The sequence below is a fragment of the Myotis davidii genome, unplaced genomic scaffold (assembly GCF_000327345.1).
Source record: "Myotis davidii unplaced genomic scaffold, ASM32734v1 scaffold575, whole genome shotgun sequence".
Lineage (NCBI taxonomy): Eukaryota > Metazoa > Chordata > Mammalia > Chiroptera > Vespertilionidae > Myotis > Myotis davidii.
The window spans coordinates 412,683-427,015 of record NW_006290306.1 but is presented as its reverse complement, the minus strand read 5'-3'; the positions used below and the strand labels follow the sequence as shown (position 1 = coordinate 427,015).

The 14,333-nt window shown below is 52.4% G+C and overlaps 1 protein-coding gene across 1 annotated transcript in view; it reads left to right on the top strand.

Moving 5' to 3' along the window:
• The window catches only part of IGFBP5 (insulin like growth factor binding protein 5), a 21,992-nt gene extending 9,016 nt beyond the window's left edge, over positions 1-12,976 (top strand). The window contains exons 2-4 of the mRNA XM_006763310.2: positions 6,038-6,270; positions 6,908-7,027; positions 8,328-12,976. Coding sequence (XP_006763373.1) covers positions 6,038-6,270; positions 6,908-7,027; positions 8,328-8,459 — 485 coding nt within the window. The 3' untranslated portion in view covers positions 8,460-12,976. The remainder of the gene's footprint in view (positions 1-6,037; positions 6,271-6,907; positions 7,028-8,327) is intronic.
• The last annotated feature ends 1,357 nt before the right edge of the window (positions 12,977-14,333 follow it).

Genomic DNA, 14,333 nt, shown 5'->3' with positions numbered 1-14,333 from the left:
CACGAACTCCCAGGGTGAGTTCTCTGTGTGGGGGCTGGTTCCCAGAAGCACTTGTGCAAAGTCCCTCTCACCTGGGGTTGCCCATCGATTCCCCAGAGACAAGGATAGAGCCATCACTTTCTGGATACAGAACTGTCTGCATCCAGGGAGCCTTAGAGCTTGTGGTGTACAAGGAGATACCAGTCAGCCAGGTGCCAAGCAACCAAGTTTTTAGTTGATGATTGGAACTGGGGAGGCAACAGAGACCTGTGCCGAGAGGTAATTAGCACATACCAACTCACTTATTCCCCATAACAGCCCTGTGGAGAAGGGGCTGTTGACATCCTTTCCATAACTCAGATGAGAAAACCGAGGCAAAAAGAGGAGAGAGAGAGACTAAGAGTGGTCAAAGTAAACCTGCACTGAGGCTTATGAACTATCAGCAGCAGCCTCGTCTTCCTCCCCAGGAGGGTAGCTGGGTGTTAAGGACGAGAAGTCTGGCTATGTTTATCCGCTTTGCTATATGATGTCCTTATTTCTCCGCGCAGGATAGAGATGACACACCCGCGCTGGTCAGCTTTGCTGTTGGTTCAGGTGCCTGCCCACCTTAGTTCTCTGGCCTGAAATGGGGTGGGGGCTGGAAAGGAGCTCAGCAGGGCAAGCCTTTTGCCCCCACTGCCCAGTCACGACTCAGAACCTGCTCCCACGGCTGCCATTCACCCCAAGTCAGCAGGACTCCCCTCTGGCCTGAGGATGGTGGCTGTTTGGGTTTGCTTTCCTCTTGGAAAGTCTGTGTTTTTTTCCTTCTCAGCTCATAATTCTCGTTAAAAGGAGCCCAGAACATATACGTCTGTGACTGTCCACAGAGGAAAAGAAAACAGTGTCTTTCCAGAGGGACTGGACAAGGCAGACATTGGTTAGAGGTGGAATGGGCAGGAGAGGGGGGATGCTGCAGCTCCCCTGGAAGGCTCCCAGCCGCTCCCTCGCACCCCGCCCCTTTCTCTCTATGCAGAGGCACCCACATGCAGTGTAATTGAGTCATTTGGCATCTGCAGCTGGAAAACAGACTTCCGGAGACTGAGGCATGCCTTATGGTTTTTTAAACAGTGAGCAGCAGGCCCATCATTTTCCTATAGCCTCAGGTCGTAGCAAAGAGCAGGAGGCTGCCGTTGGCTAGGGAACAGGGCAGGGAGTGGAGGGGAGGGGACATGGAGCATCTAGCCATACCCAGCCATAGATCTATGCCCTCTGACCAGCTGTCCAGTAGAATTTTCTGCAGTGATAGGTGTGGCTATTGAGTACTTGAAATGTGGCTAGAACAACTACAGAGCTGACTTTATACTTTGATTTCCTCTTTATTCATTTAAATAGCCACATGTGGCTAGTGTGACTGCTGTATTGGACAGTGAAGCCTGAGACCAGAGAGAAGCCCAGCCAATCCAGGGGACCCCTCCACCTGTCCCTGTCCTGTGAGGCTCATTGCTCTGCCCCCTCACTCCCTCTGTGGCAGTTATTGTGCTTAAAGACAGTGGGCCCAGTGAGATGGCCTTTCAGGGCATCCACTGAGCTCTAAGGTACCCCCACTTACAAACAGAAAGGCCTGTAGGCCCATTTCACTTTGTCTCTTGCATAGATCGATGCATCTCTCCATTTAACGATTATTTATGGCGTACCATTCACCAGAGAGACAAAGATAAATGACGAGCCTCTGCCCTGAAATTATTGTTTAAATTCCACAGAGGGAACCAGGATGAGAGCCAGTGGAAACCCAGCTCCCTTTTCATCCCTCGTAGAGAGATTCTGGGCGAACCCATCTTCTGGCTGGAAAAAGAGACTTTCCTCTCTCCAGGTCCAGGTGGCCTGGCAAAGCCCTACATTCCTCCTGAGCTGTGAATTCCAAGTACGCCTCAGTTTCTTCCGTTTCCGAAACAAAGTCACAAGGTCTGCGCCACCCAGTTTTCTCTGAAGTTAGATTATGAGGTTAAGATAGAATGGGAACTACCACCAGGGAGGGACTGAGAGCCCCAGGGTGGGAGGTCAGGTTGCAGGGAGCAACAGGTCCCTCCGGCTAGACCCATCCATCTCTGTAACCAGGGAGCGGGGTGGTATGAAAACATTACTTAAGAACATAGGCCTGTCAATGTTGCTAAAGCATCCTGTCCCTACCAGATAACAGCAGCAGCAAGAGGGCACATTGGAGATGGTGGTGGAGCCTGGATGGGGAGTATGCTTTGGGCACCTGTGCTGTGAGTAGATCTGCCCTCCCTAGGGTGCCTCTGGGTGCATAGCGGCCAGGCCTGCACCCAGACGCCTCTGTGTTTGCTGGGACATGAGAACGGTGTTCCTCAAACAGGTGTTCATGTGAGCACAGGGAGGGCCCATGCACCCGTCTGTGCCTCCGTGAATGTCACTGCACCCGTATGGATGGGTAGCAATGGCCAGCGTTACATGGCAGGGGCTGGGCTATCGGAGAGCTGGTTGGTTGGCAGGACTGGGGGTAGAGCAGAATCACATCCCACCCCAAAGGTAAATATCAGGACAATATGATAGCTCTCACTCGCTCTGTCATCGGCAAAATCATGGAACTAAAAGAGAAGGAAACAATACTGAGCATTCCACATCTCCCATCCTCTGCAGAATCCTTTTGAAATGACATCTAGAGATGGGAAGGGAGGTGCCAGATATGTCTCACTTCTTCCCCTGATCACTTTTCAATTGCAGATGAAAGAAACAACTGAGGGTTATGCACAGATAGAGCCTTGCCCACCTCCCCCTCCAGTTCCCACACCTGCCTTCTCCACCCTCCCGCCGTGAGTCCTCTCCAGTCCTCGCTTGTCCAACTCCCTGACACTTTAAATACGTGCTGCAGACACACACAGAGAAGGAGAGGGTTTGGTGGTTGTCAGAGAAACAGGCACACAAATTCCAGATTTTAAAAATCACTTACAGTCCCTAGCAATAAGCACCCAGGCATGCTGTGTGGTCTTCAGTCTCTGTCGCCACCTACTGGCCATGTGGAGGTATTGACATGTTTGTCCAGCAGGTTCCAGAACCCACTGCCCTCTTCTGTTCCTTGCTGCTCAGGCACAGGGCCACCTCACCGGGAAGTCCTCCTTATATCTCACCTAAATCCCTTCCACAACCTCAGTCCGCTTTCTCTTGATGAAACAGCTCAGGAGCTGCCAGTCTACTTGTGCCTTCCTGCTTTATCTCAGACTTAAAGCCTTCCCAAATCGAAAGCCTATTTATGACTCAAAGCAGCTGAGTGGAGCCTGCTGGCTCTGGCATTCCAGCTCTGGGTCTGCGTTCCAGCCCTTTCATCTCCCTGGTGCTGCCCCGGCTCCGCTCCAACTTTCCACTGTCTCTCTGGAGCCTACCGGTGACCACAAGACCCTGATGAGTATCTTTGATACCCGACTCTCCCGATGCCTAAGTAATAGCTCCCATGGGGTTAAGTGGCACCCAAAACCAGGAGGCACATCAAAGCTCTAAGCCTGCCTTTCAGAGCAGCAAAAGAGCCAACATCATGCGGAGGGTGCTCCCAGGAGGCTCACCCTGGTGAGGCCAGCGGAAGGAAGGAGAGAGGGTTTTTTGCAAAAGTGTTTTGAGCTCCTTAAAGTGGATACAGTCTGTTTGCCAGTGTCATCACTGCTTAGCCCAAAGCAACTTGAACACGTTCAGAGAAAAGACTGAGAGACTAGATGGTATATGGGGAGGATCCCAGGCGCTGGTCCAAACCCCTGGAGGTGAGCAGCTTCCTGGGGTCTCTCCCATTAGAGAGGCGACCCGTGAGCTTGGCTTCGCAGGTATCCCACACGCATCCCTGAAGACCATTTGCTGGTCCTCCAGGCCAGGCCGGAGCAGACCCTGAAGGAAACACTCATCTCTCTCCCATGGTCAGCACCCAGCCCCCTCTCCCTCCTCCCCTCACTTCATCTAGTTACAATCTTAATTGGAGAAGGGGTGTGGCCATGCACCCCAGAATGCCCCAGCCTTTCAATGGCAACATCTCTCGCCCTCTCCCCTACCCCAGTGGTCAAATGCGTTTTGAGGATTAGAATGCTTAGTTTTGCCCAGAGAGGTTGAAGGAAGTGTCTCCAGTCCCTCAGTAAGACTGGCTCAGTGACCCATGCCGGTAGGCTTTTTTTCTCCCTTCCCCCCCCCCCCCCCCCCCCACCTTTCCGTAAGACCTGAGCCTCAGGCACGGGCCTTAATTACTAGATACGAGAGCCCTAGCCTTTCTATTTGTACAGAGTCCTCCAGATCACCAGTGCTCCTCTCTTCATCCCACCCCCTTTCTAGCTCTCCCACAGCCAAGAAAAGTGGGTCTACCCCAGAGCATCACTCTATCAGCTAATTCCTGGAAGGCTGCATTCCACCGACCCAGCGCATCACGTGTTGATGAATCATCACAGCAGGTTTGGCTACAGTAGACTTCCAGCACTAAGTCAAGACGAGGTGGGAAGTCGGACTGAAAAGTCAAAAGTAGGAGTCAGGGATCCTGGTGTTGAATTTGGTTCAGGGAGAGTCTGCCCCTGTCTTTGTTGTTTGCTTTCTGCTCATCCTCTTCCTCTCCTGGGATAAGTAGCCCAAATCAACTAACTGCCCAGAGCCCTGCGAACCTGGGGAGGCTTCTTCCAGGCAGGAGGGGAACTTCCCTGCCAGGGCCTTTAGGACAGGATACCTGTCCAATTAAATGTGACAAATCTGAGCCAACAGGCAAACAGGTGCCTAGGTGCTTCCTGCCACCTGCCATCCTGACCAAGTTTGGCCCGGTCTCCAAATGCCTTTCTTAACACACACCTGTAACTTCCCCTGGGCTGAGAGCTCCAGCCCTGGGGACACAAGCAGTGCCTTCTGGCCCATCTTCTCTCCCCCAACTCCTCCCCTCATGCCACCTGCTCGGATTCCTCTCCCATTTTCCATCGCAGTGCCTTGCCCTTAAATTGAGTCATTTAGGGTCACCTCAAAGCCCTTTGTTCTTTTTCTGAATTTGAAAAGAGGGCAATGGAGATAGGGCCCCCCTGCACCGGGCCTCTTGACTACATCCTGTCCCCCTCCCCCCACCGTCTGCATAGGCTGGTGAGGTTAAGGAACTGAGACGAGAAACAGGGACCCAGAGGAGGGTGCCTGTAAGATAAGAATTAAATGGAAATCTGTGGACCAAGAAAAGGCTGGGGGGACAGGGAAGGGGAGGAATTAACAGGTCAACAAATAAATGAACAAAGTCCTACTTCTTTAAAGGTCATAAGTCAGCTAAGTATAGACTGTCACCAAGTCACCCCTATATATAACTGTGCCAGCCCAGCCAGCTGTCGGCTCTCTTGGCCTGGAGCTGTGTTATGTTCCAGCCCATCCAGGGCCCAGAGCACAGAGCCAGCTCTGAGCCAGTGCAGGGAGGGAGGCCTCAGGGTTCTGCGTCCCCCAGACCCGCCGGCACTGTTCCCCTCCAAGCCCCACATCTCTGGCTTCCCAGGTCCCCTTCTCCTGCTAGCCCAGACCCGCAGGACCCTCCTGCCCCCTATTCCCCAAATCCAAGCAGCTCAAGTCCAGCAGCTCTGAAAGCAAAAAGACCCCACAGGCGGTTACACGTGGCCTTTCCTGTCCATGCCCTGGTTGCTCCCTATTTCCTCCGACAGCCAAGATCTCCAGGTTGTGCTCTTACATCAAAGCCACACCTCTAGCCACCACACCATCTACTTAGCCCCGTAAGCAAGCCCCTGACCAGGCCTGAGCCCTCCCAAAGGCCACTTCCCTCCTCTTCCTCTTTCCTGCCCCCAGAATGTCCTCTCCCTCCTGTCAAACTTCCCTCGCTAATCAGCTTGACTTTTTCAACACACCCCCAACTCCATGAAGTCTTCCTAGATTCGCGCTATGGAACTCCAGCCCTGCCAGCAACTGCCCTCCATGTACATGAGTGCTGACTCTTACGCCCTGGTTCTCATTTAGGCTCCAGGAGGACAGAGACCCCCTCTCTTCACACCAGCTTCAGAGTCTTGGGCTCTGCACGTCAGTGTCTTGGCCCCAGAGCTGACCCTCCGCTTCCTTCTCCCTGCAGATCGAGAATCCCAGGAGCATGAGGACCCAACCACCGCTGAGGTGGCCGAGGAGACCTATGCCCCCAAGACCTTCCGGCCCCCCAAGCACTCCCGCATCTCCGAGCTGAAGGCCGAGGCCGTGAAGAAGGACCGCAGAAAGAAGCTGACCCAGGCCAAGTTTGTGGGGGGAGCTGAGAACACTGCTCAGACCCGGGCCAACGCTGCCCCTGAGATGAGACAGGAATCCGAGCAGGTGAGTCTCAAGGATCCCCACGATTTTGTCGGCATCCACACCCCGCGGCCTCTGCCACCGCCCTGACTTGCGTCTAAATGAGCATTCGTGGCAGGAGGAGATGCTAGACCTAGTGCAGGACCTGCCATTTACAATAGAGAGCTTTTAGAGCTTACATTCACCAGGACCCAGGGTTTGTCTGAGTGAGCAGGCGTAGAGGCGGTACATAGAGGCAGCATGCAGGGAAAGTGCCAGCCAGCCACCGTGAGCACAGAGCAAGTACCAGGAGTGTGATCAGCTGGAGGCTGTGTCCTCACCTAGGCAGATGCCGGCCATTCTCCTAGAGCATCCACAGAGGAACACCTCCAGACACCACCACTCAGAGGCATGGAAGAGCTGAGGGTGGGAAGCAGCGAACAGATGGGACAGTGTGCCTCTGTGCCTGGTCAAATGCAGGCTTTGCACACTTTATACACCCGGTGCATAACAGGTGGGAGGGAGGAAAGGTCTTGGGACAAAAGGTGGTGGCTTTTCCCACAGAACCTTTGTGAGCCGCACCCCCACCTCTCCCCACCCCAGCCCAGGCCACGTGTTCTGCACATGTAGGTGATTTCCACCTGGTCCTGCCATACCTCTCATCCCTCCTGTCCACACACAGGGCCCCTGCCGCAGACACATGGAGGCTTCCCTGCAGGAGCTCAAAGCCAGCCCTCGGATGGTGCCCCGTGCCGTGTACCTGCCCAACTGTGACCGCAAGGGATTCTACAAGAGAAAGCAGGTATGCCCCGTCCCATGCCCCCGAGTTCAAAGGACTCCTGAACAGACACTCACCAGGAAACCTCTACCTCCAAATGCTTAAAATGTATGTGTTTTTCGAACCTCAAATATCCATAACACAATTGTGATTTTTCCCATTCCTCCCTGTGCTACAATCTACTTAAGTTTTAATGACTCATCTTATTTACATGAATTTCATTAGGAAGGGAGAGAGAGAGAAAGAAACAATGATACATTGTTTCACTTACTTATGCATCCATTGGTTGATTCTATGTGCCCTGACCGAGGATCAACCCTGGGACGATGCTCTAACCAACTGAGCTTCCCAGCCAGGGCTTACATGAATTTTAAAAGAAAATTTGACATCAATGTGTCTCATCACATGTTGTATGTTATTTTCTGATATACACACATAAATATATGCATATATATGACTTTAAAGCATATTTTCACCATGTACCACCTGAAATCACTGCGTGTCCCCTTCACAGCCAGGCTGCCCTTTGAGCTGCCCCACTGTTGGCTAACCAGTGTGCTTGGCGCATTAAATTGGGTCCGCATTCCCTTAAGGCAACAGTGCTCAGCCTTCCTTGGGCATCAGCATCACCGGGCAGGTTTGATAAAACACTAATGAATGACCACCACCACCACCCCCTCTCCCCCCCAGTGTCTGGTCGGTGGGTCTGGATAGACTCTGAGAACTTTGCTTTTCTAACAAGTTCCCTCCCGTGCGACCCTGATGCTCTAAGCGTACCCTCATCTAAGTGAGGGGTCAGGGCCAGGCAGCCTTGGGTCCGTTCTTGGCTGTCCCACTCACTAACTGTGTCCTCTTACTCTGCCTCCGGTTCCTCATGTAAATGGAGAATAGTTGTGCTTATTATTTTCACACAATTATGAGAAATAACGGATTAATCTCTGTAAAGCACTTAGAACAACAGTACCTACTATGTAGTAAGTGTTAAATAGCAGTGCTGGTACATGGTAAAAACCTGCAGAAGTGATACCTCCTATTAACATTATCACTATAATTACCATCACCATCATCAGTATCAGATTATCAGTCCATGTAGCTCTCTGGAGAATACCAAGTTGGAGGATCCTAAAAGGGTCACATAAAATAGAGGTTATAGGTCAGACTGCCTAAACTATCATTTCCCCAGACCCTCCCCGGGGAGGGGTACAGCCCCCTCAACTCTGGGGGTGAAAGTCTATCTTGGGGCGGGAAGACAAAGGGCCAGGAGAGGGTGCAGCCTCCTGCGGGCACAGCCATCCTCACTGCCTATCCCTGTCCGCACCCCCAGTGCAAGCCTTCCCGTGGCCGCAAACGTGGCATCTGCTGGTGCGTGGACAAGTACGGGATGAAGCTGCCAAGCATGGAGTATGTCGAGGGGGACTTCCAGTGCCACACCTTCGACAGCAGCAACGTTGAGTGATGCGTCCCCTCCTCCTCCCCTCACCCCACCCCACCCCACCCCCAGCCCCAACTCCAGCCAGTGCCTCCCTCCACCCCAGGACGCCACTCATTTCATCTCATTTAAGGGGAAAACATACATATATCTATCTAATTGAGGAAACTGAGGACCTCAGAATCTCTAGCAAGGTCTCAACTTTGAAAACGGCAACAAAGGAGATGAAAAAAGTTAAGGAGATCCCCCCCTTTTAGATGGTTTTCTTTTTGAGGCAAGTTGAATTAATAGGGAAGGGAAGAGAGGAAGAACAAGAGGAAGAGAAGGGAAGAAGGCATATGTGTACAAGAGAGGGCAAGATGAACAGAGTTAGGAAAGGGAGGGAGAATGTGGGCAGGAAGGAAAGATCCCAGGCCTCACGGCTGGTCCCACCTTTCGTGTGCAACCCTGGCCCAGGCTGGGGAGACGTTTGGGCGCTAGAGTTTTGGCCCAAGAAGTAGTATTTGATGACACACTTGGAGCTTTCCCAGTTTGGTTGGTCACAGAGGGAGCAAGGCAAAGACAAAAGGTGTCAGCGCCTCTCCTGGGTCCAACTCCTGCAACCAGCAAAGTGGGCGGCTCGAACCCTCCTTCCTCTGCTAGCCCCACTAGATGTTCTCTCCCCCCAAATTTATAAAAGCTAAAAGGCATTCCACTCCCCTCAAAACAAAACAAATTAACAACCGAGTGATATTAGATAGATAGATTTTTCCTAAGCAGATACATGAGTATTACATATGTGTGCACATTTCCCTGTGCAAACTTTTGGAAATTAATACACACTCAACAGTGGGAGGACTTGTTCCTCCCAGTTGACCAGAACTCCGAGCTGAAGCATGTGGTTTCAACCCCTCAATGAATTTGATTCACAACTGGCACAGTCTCTGTGGGGGAGGATAGGCTGAAAAAAAAAAGTGGGCTTGTATTTATCTACAAGGCTCCATGTAGTCACATATAGGCATATAAATCTACTTCCTTTCTTTTTTTTTCCCTTCCTTCCTTTCTTTCAAAAATTTGCATTATTAACTTTTCAACGTAGTTTCCATGGGGGCATTGAGGAGCTTCCTCATTCTGGGAAAACCAAGACAACTCATATTCTTCTAACACGACCCATAACACCAGTCTTGCCTGCCTCCCATGAGCAGCAAACTCAACCATTTGTGGGACACAGTGTTCGATTTTTTTCATGATTTCCCACGTGCACACGTCTTCACACGTACCACCCAGCCAGGTAGATGAGAGCACTCTGTGTGCACCCACCACGCTCCTCAGACCCTCCCGAAGTAACCATCTCCAACCGCACACTGAGCGCGCCCAACGGGTCCACGTTTGACCTACTGGTCCCCCCGGGCCTTTCCATTCCATCTGGGCAGAGCCTGCATTTTGAAAGCCTCTCTCACTCTTCACGCTGGCAGAGCAGGAGAGAGACGGAAATGAGAGATGGCAAAGAGGGAGGCAGAGGTGAACACGTTTCAATACAGGGAAGCTTGCAAAGTGATGGTTCAGGCCAGAGCAATGGAGTGAAGGGAAAGGGGCCGATGGCCCCATTCTAGCTTTGAAACAAAGCAACAGAAAAGGAGACAAAGCCAGAGAAACGTCCCTGGCACCCCACCCGATAAGCCCTCTGGGATTCAAGAGGAAGATGGGGTACAGGTTACAAATGAGAAATGAGCTAACTCTCAGCCTTAGAGCCAGGGAGGGTGGGTAACCTTAGGGTTCTAGATGTAGCAGCTAGACCACAGCAAGGAGCAGTAGAGACTGGCCATGTTTTGAAGGGACAAGACTTTGTGCTCAGATGCCCATCTTCACCCAGCAGTGAGGCACTGAGGCCAGAGAGTTTTCATTCACTCTGGCCAGTTCAGCTTCCCTCCCTGGGGTGAGGATGGAAGAAAAAGGCCTAGGATAGCCAGGGAATGGATGCTTGGGGTGCTGTCACTTGGCAGACACATTCTGAACCAAGGACACTCCCATTCTCCACTGACTTCCCCAATAAGTGGGTGGTCTGGGGGCTGTCCCCTGAGGCTGGAGCTAGCCTGCCAGGAAAGGGGGCTTGGACAATGGCAAGGACACCCTTTCTCACTGTGAGCACAGCCCTCTCCACTCTCTCCCGATGGCATGACACCGTGGAGACACTCCAACACCGAACGTGGGGCAATGAAGAGGGACAGCGAAGAAGCCAATCTAGTCCAGCTGGCGGAAAACTTGCAGCTGTGCCACGTGAGGGATGTCTCCTGCTCCCCCGGACAGGACAGTTGGCTGGAGGTGGGAGAGATGTTCAATCTTCATAGGACAAAGGGCCTGACGGGAATGGCAGCCGCAAGGACTTACTTGACCTGCTGTGCCAGCGTACCCCATCTCCCCGTGCCACTGTCCCCAAACCCCCAATTCACATTTCTATGCCGTAGGCCAGTATCCTGAACTTTCCCCACCTCCCTCTTCTTTCTGCCCATCCTTCCTTTGGATCTTGAGCAGCCATCTAACTGGGTTCTGCCAAGTGGATACTGGGGTGCCATTCCCCCTAAGAAAAGACTGAGCCAGGAACTGCATGCCCTACTCCCACCCCTCCCTAGGCCTGGACCTGGTTCCTGAGAGGGGCTCTCCCCTTGCACCGCCCCCCACCACTGTTTACTGGACTTTGAATGGGCTCCTGACATCAGCTCTTTGCTGTCAGCCCAAGGTGGGGACGATGGCCTGGCTCAACTCCACCAGTCTCTTCAGGTCTCCAACATTCATGACGACTACACACCTGTGAGTCCCCAGTGTTTGCAGGGAGTGATCCTGGTCAGCTGGTCAATCCCTAGAGGACCCTGGACCTTCTTGATGAATGGAACTTAGCCTCTCCCAGGGGAGGTCCGGCCTGAGCCCAGTAAGGAGAGACCACGGGAGAAAGTCACTGGGGACGATAGAGTCATCCCCCAGCATGTGGAAGGGGAGGCAGGTGTGGAGCGCTGCCCGCTGCAGGCTTCTCCTTGATCCCAGGCTGCCTACTGGCCTCTGACTGCTCTCCTGGCAGCCTGAAGCTCCAGCTTCTCAATGGCCTCAAGTCTAAGTGTTGACCTACCCCAACAGGAGGTCTCATCCCAGCTCCCTTTTGACTCCTGCCTCACTCCAGCAGTGTAGACCATACCTGATGTCCCAGTGATGGAGGGAGGCTTCGCCAGAACTGATCCTCCTTCCCCCAGAGCCCTCCCCACCCTGGCAAGGCAGGGCATCTGGGGAGGAAGTTTCTCAGACAGCCAGGCCTGGACAGGCCCGGAGACTTCAACCCTCACCCGGGGAGGAAGGGAGGCCCAGAGGCTAGGGGGTCTCACCTCTTCTCCCCTCGCCCATGTCCCCATAACCACTTTGGTGGTCTCCACTGTACCCCTGCAGGGTCAGCCTCCTCTGGGGTCTGGGAGAGGTAGGCCATGTACACCACGCGCTCCCTTCTCCAACCACCTAACTCTCTAGAAGCCACCCAGCTGCCATGGCAACCACCAGGCCCCCTCACACGGAGGCAATGATCTCCCTGTCCATGGGCTCAGCCCCAGAGGGCTCCAGCTCAGCATGGGGGTTCAGAGAGGAGTGGGCCAAGGAGAGGCAGGACCCTCTGCTCTCAGAGAGGACTTTTGTGGCTTCCAAGAGAAAGGAGGCTACGTTTTAAGAAGTGGTGGGACTAAGGGAACAGGGTTTGACCTGCCAGCAACCTGGGCGTTGTACTGTCTTTATTTTTGAAACCACTAAAGTGCAAGACGTATTTTGCACTTTTCTCCACTTTGTTTTTCTCTTAGGTTTTTGTGTCTTTTTTGGAACATACTTCCTTGGTTTCCTAGTGGAGTACATGGTTTAGACATCTCCACAGACTCTGGCCTCCTCTCTTCAGCTCCTCCTGAATGGGGAAGGGGAGGTGGGAGGATGAGTTCACGCCACTCCTCTGGTCCCCGGACACCAGCCTGAGTCCCACCTGCCGCCACCAGCGCCGTCACACAGTAGCCCACACGGATAGACAGTTGTCAGACAAGATCCTTCAGATTCCGAGTTGCCTACCGGTTTGTGTTTTTGGTTTTTGGTTTTGTTTTGTTTTTTTAGACAGCAGTAACCACAGCACATATTACTGTAGTTCTTGATAGTTTTACATACATACATAGATACATACATACATACATACCATAGCTCTATTTTCTCCTATTTTTTGTCTTCAACTTTTTTTAAAGAAAACAAATGCTCATAATCTTTACTGGTGAAAAGGATGAATAAACAAACCAACAAACAAAACCAGTTCGTGGTGAAAAATAAAAATGCAGGAAAAATAATTCGCCTGAATGTGGAAGAACTCGCCTCCTGTTTAGCATTTTGTACCTAAGGAAATAAAAATGAGAAAAAAAACAACAACAGAGGATCTCACGTTTTCTTAAAAAGGTGAAGATTGCTGTATACTATTTATTCATCTTATAATTTATGTTACTCCTGATCTTTGTCGTTTGTCGTGACGAAGCATTTATTTAATAAAGTGATGCATTCAGTTAGCCTGCGTCAGCTTCCTCAGGGTCCCAGGACTCTCCTCGGGCCACATCCAGAGGGAAGGACAAACGACCAGGCAGAGGCAGGACCCAGGGGACCCCAGGCGCATCTAGAACTTGGGGGCCCCGTTCTCCATCCCTTCAAATCTGTCTCAATGAGTTCATGCATACCAAATATCAATGCATGTTCAGCTACTGCTATTACTATGATATTATTTAATCTCAGCCCCTGCTATTAAATAAAGTGGCCTTAATCTATCCTTAAGCAAATGATGATTCTCTTCTCTTTGGAGAGGATTTTAAGGAAGGCATTTCTAGAATGTTCCTCAGTCACTTACTCCTGGGAACCTCTGGCCAAGGCAAATCCCACCTCCCGCTCCTACCCAGCCCACTGCTGTTTCTGTCCAGTGGAGAGAGAAGCTATGAAATGGCTGGTGACTAATTTCAGCCTCTCAGGGGTTTAAAGAGCATCGTTTCCACCTGTTCTGCTGCTGCAGGCACCCTGCTGCGGTTCCCCGTAGACCCCTCTCCTCTCTGCTCTTCTCCAGCCCCAGGTGCCCTCTTCCTTTGTGGAGCCCATAGCAGCACACTTCTGTGGGTGTCCCTGACCGCCCCCTACAGGGGCCTCTCCACTCCACCTGAACCCTGTGCTCTGCCCCTTGCGAATCACATGTCAAGTGAACTAACTGGGAGTGCCCCTGCCCGACCAGGGGGTTTGCTGGTCATTGGGCCCACACCTACCCAAGCGTCGCTGTGTCCCTGAGACCTCTCCACCCACACACAGCTTTGCAAACGTGCAGTCTTCAGCCAAGGCCCAGCAGTGAAGGCAAAAGTGAGAGTGTGAAAGCTGGGCTGGGAGGCAGAGAGGAGCTGGTGCCTGGCCCACTTTCCTTTGCATGGGTGTTGACCCATGGGGTGACAGGAAGAGTAGGGTGCAGGAAGGCCATGCTGGACTGGGTCACCCCACAGGACTTGCCCTGGGACTGTCTCCTGGCCTCTTCACCAGCAGCTGCTCACCCTGCTGTCACCCACATTCTGCCTGAAGGAGGCGTGGGCAGGACTCTTCTTCAATTGCTGTGTCCACCCCCACCCCACCCCCCGTTCCCTCCCCTTATACCCTCATCTAAGAACTCCTAGAGTTCTGGCTCCCAGCTGCCACCCCTTCTCCCACACCCACCCTGGAAAACCCACACAGCACCTTAGTGATCACACATCCACCTGGGGTCCTATGATCCAGTAAGATTGGGCTGGAGTCTCGTGTCTATAATAGAACATTTCTAGAAACATGGTTCTATTTCACTCCTCAACTCTACCAGGTCTCCCCTCCATCCACTGAAACCACACTCTGAGCCTCGACACCTAA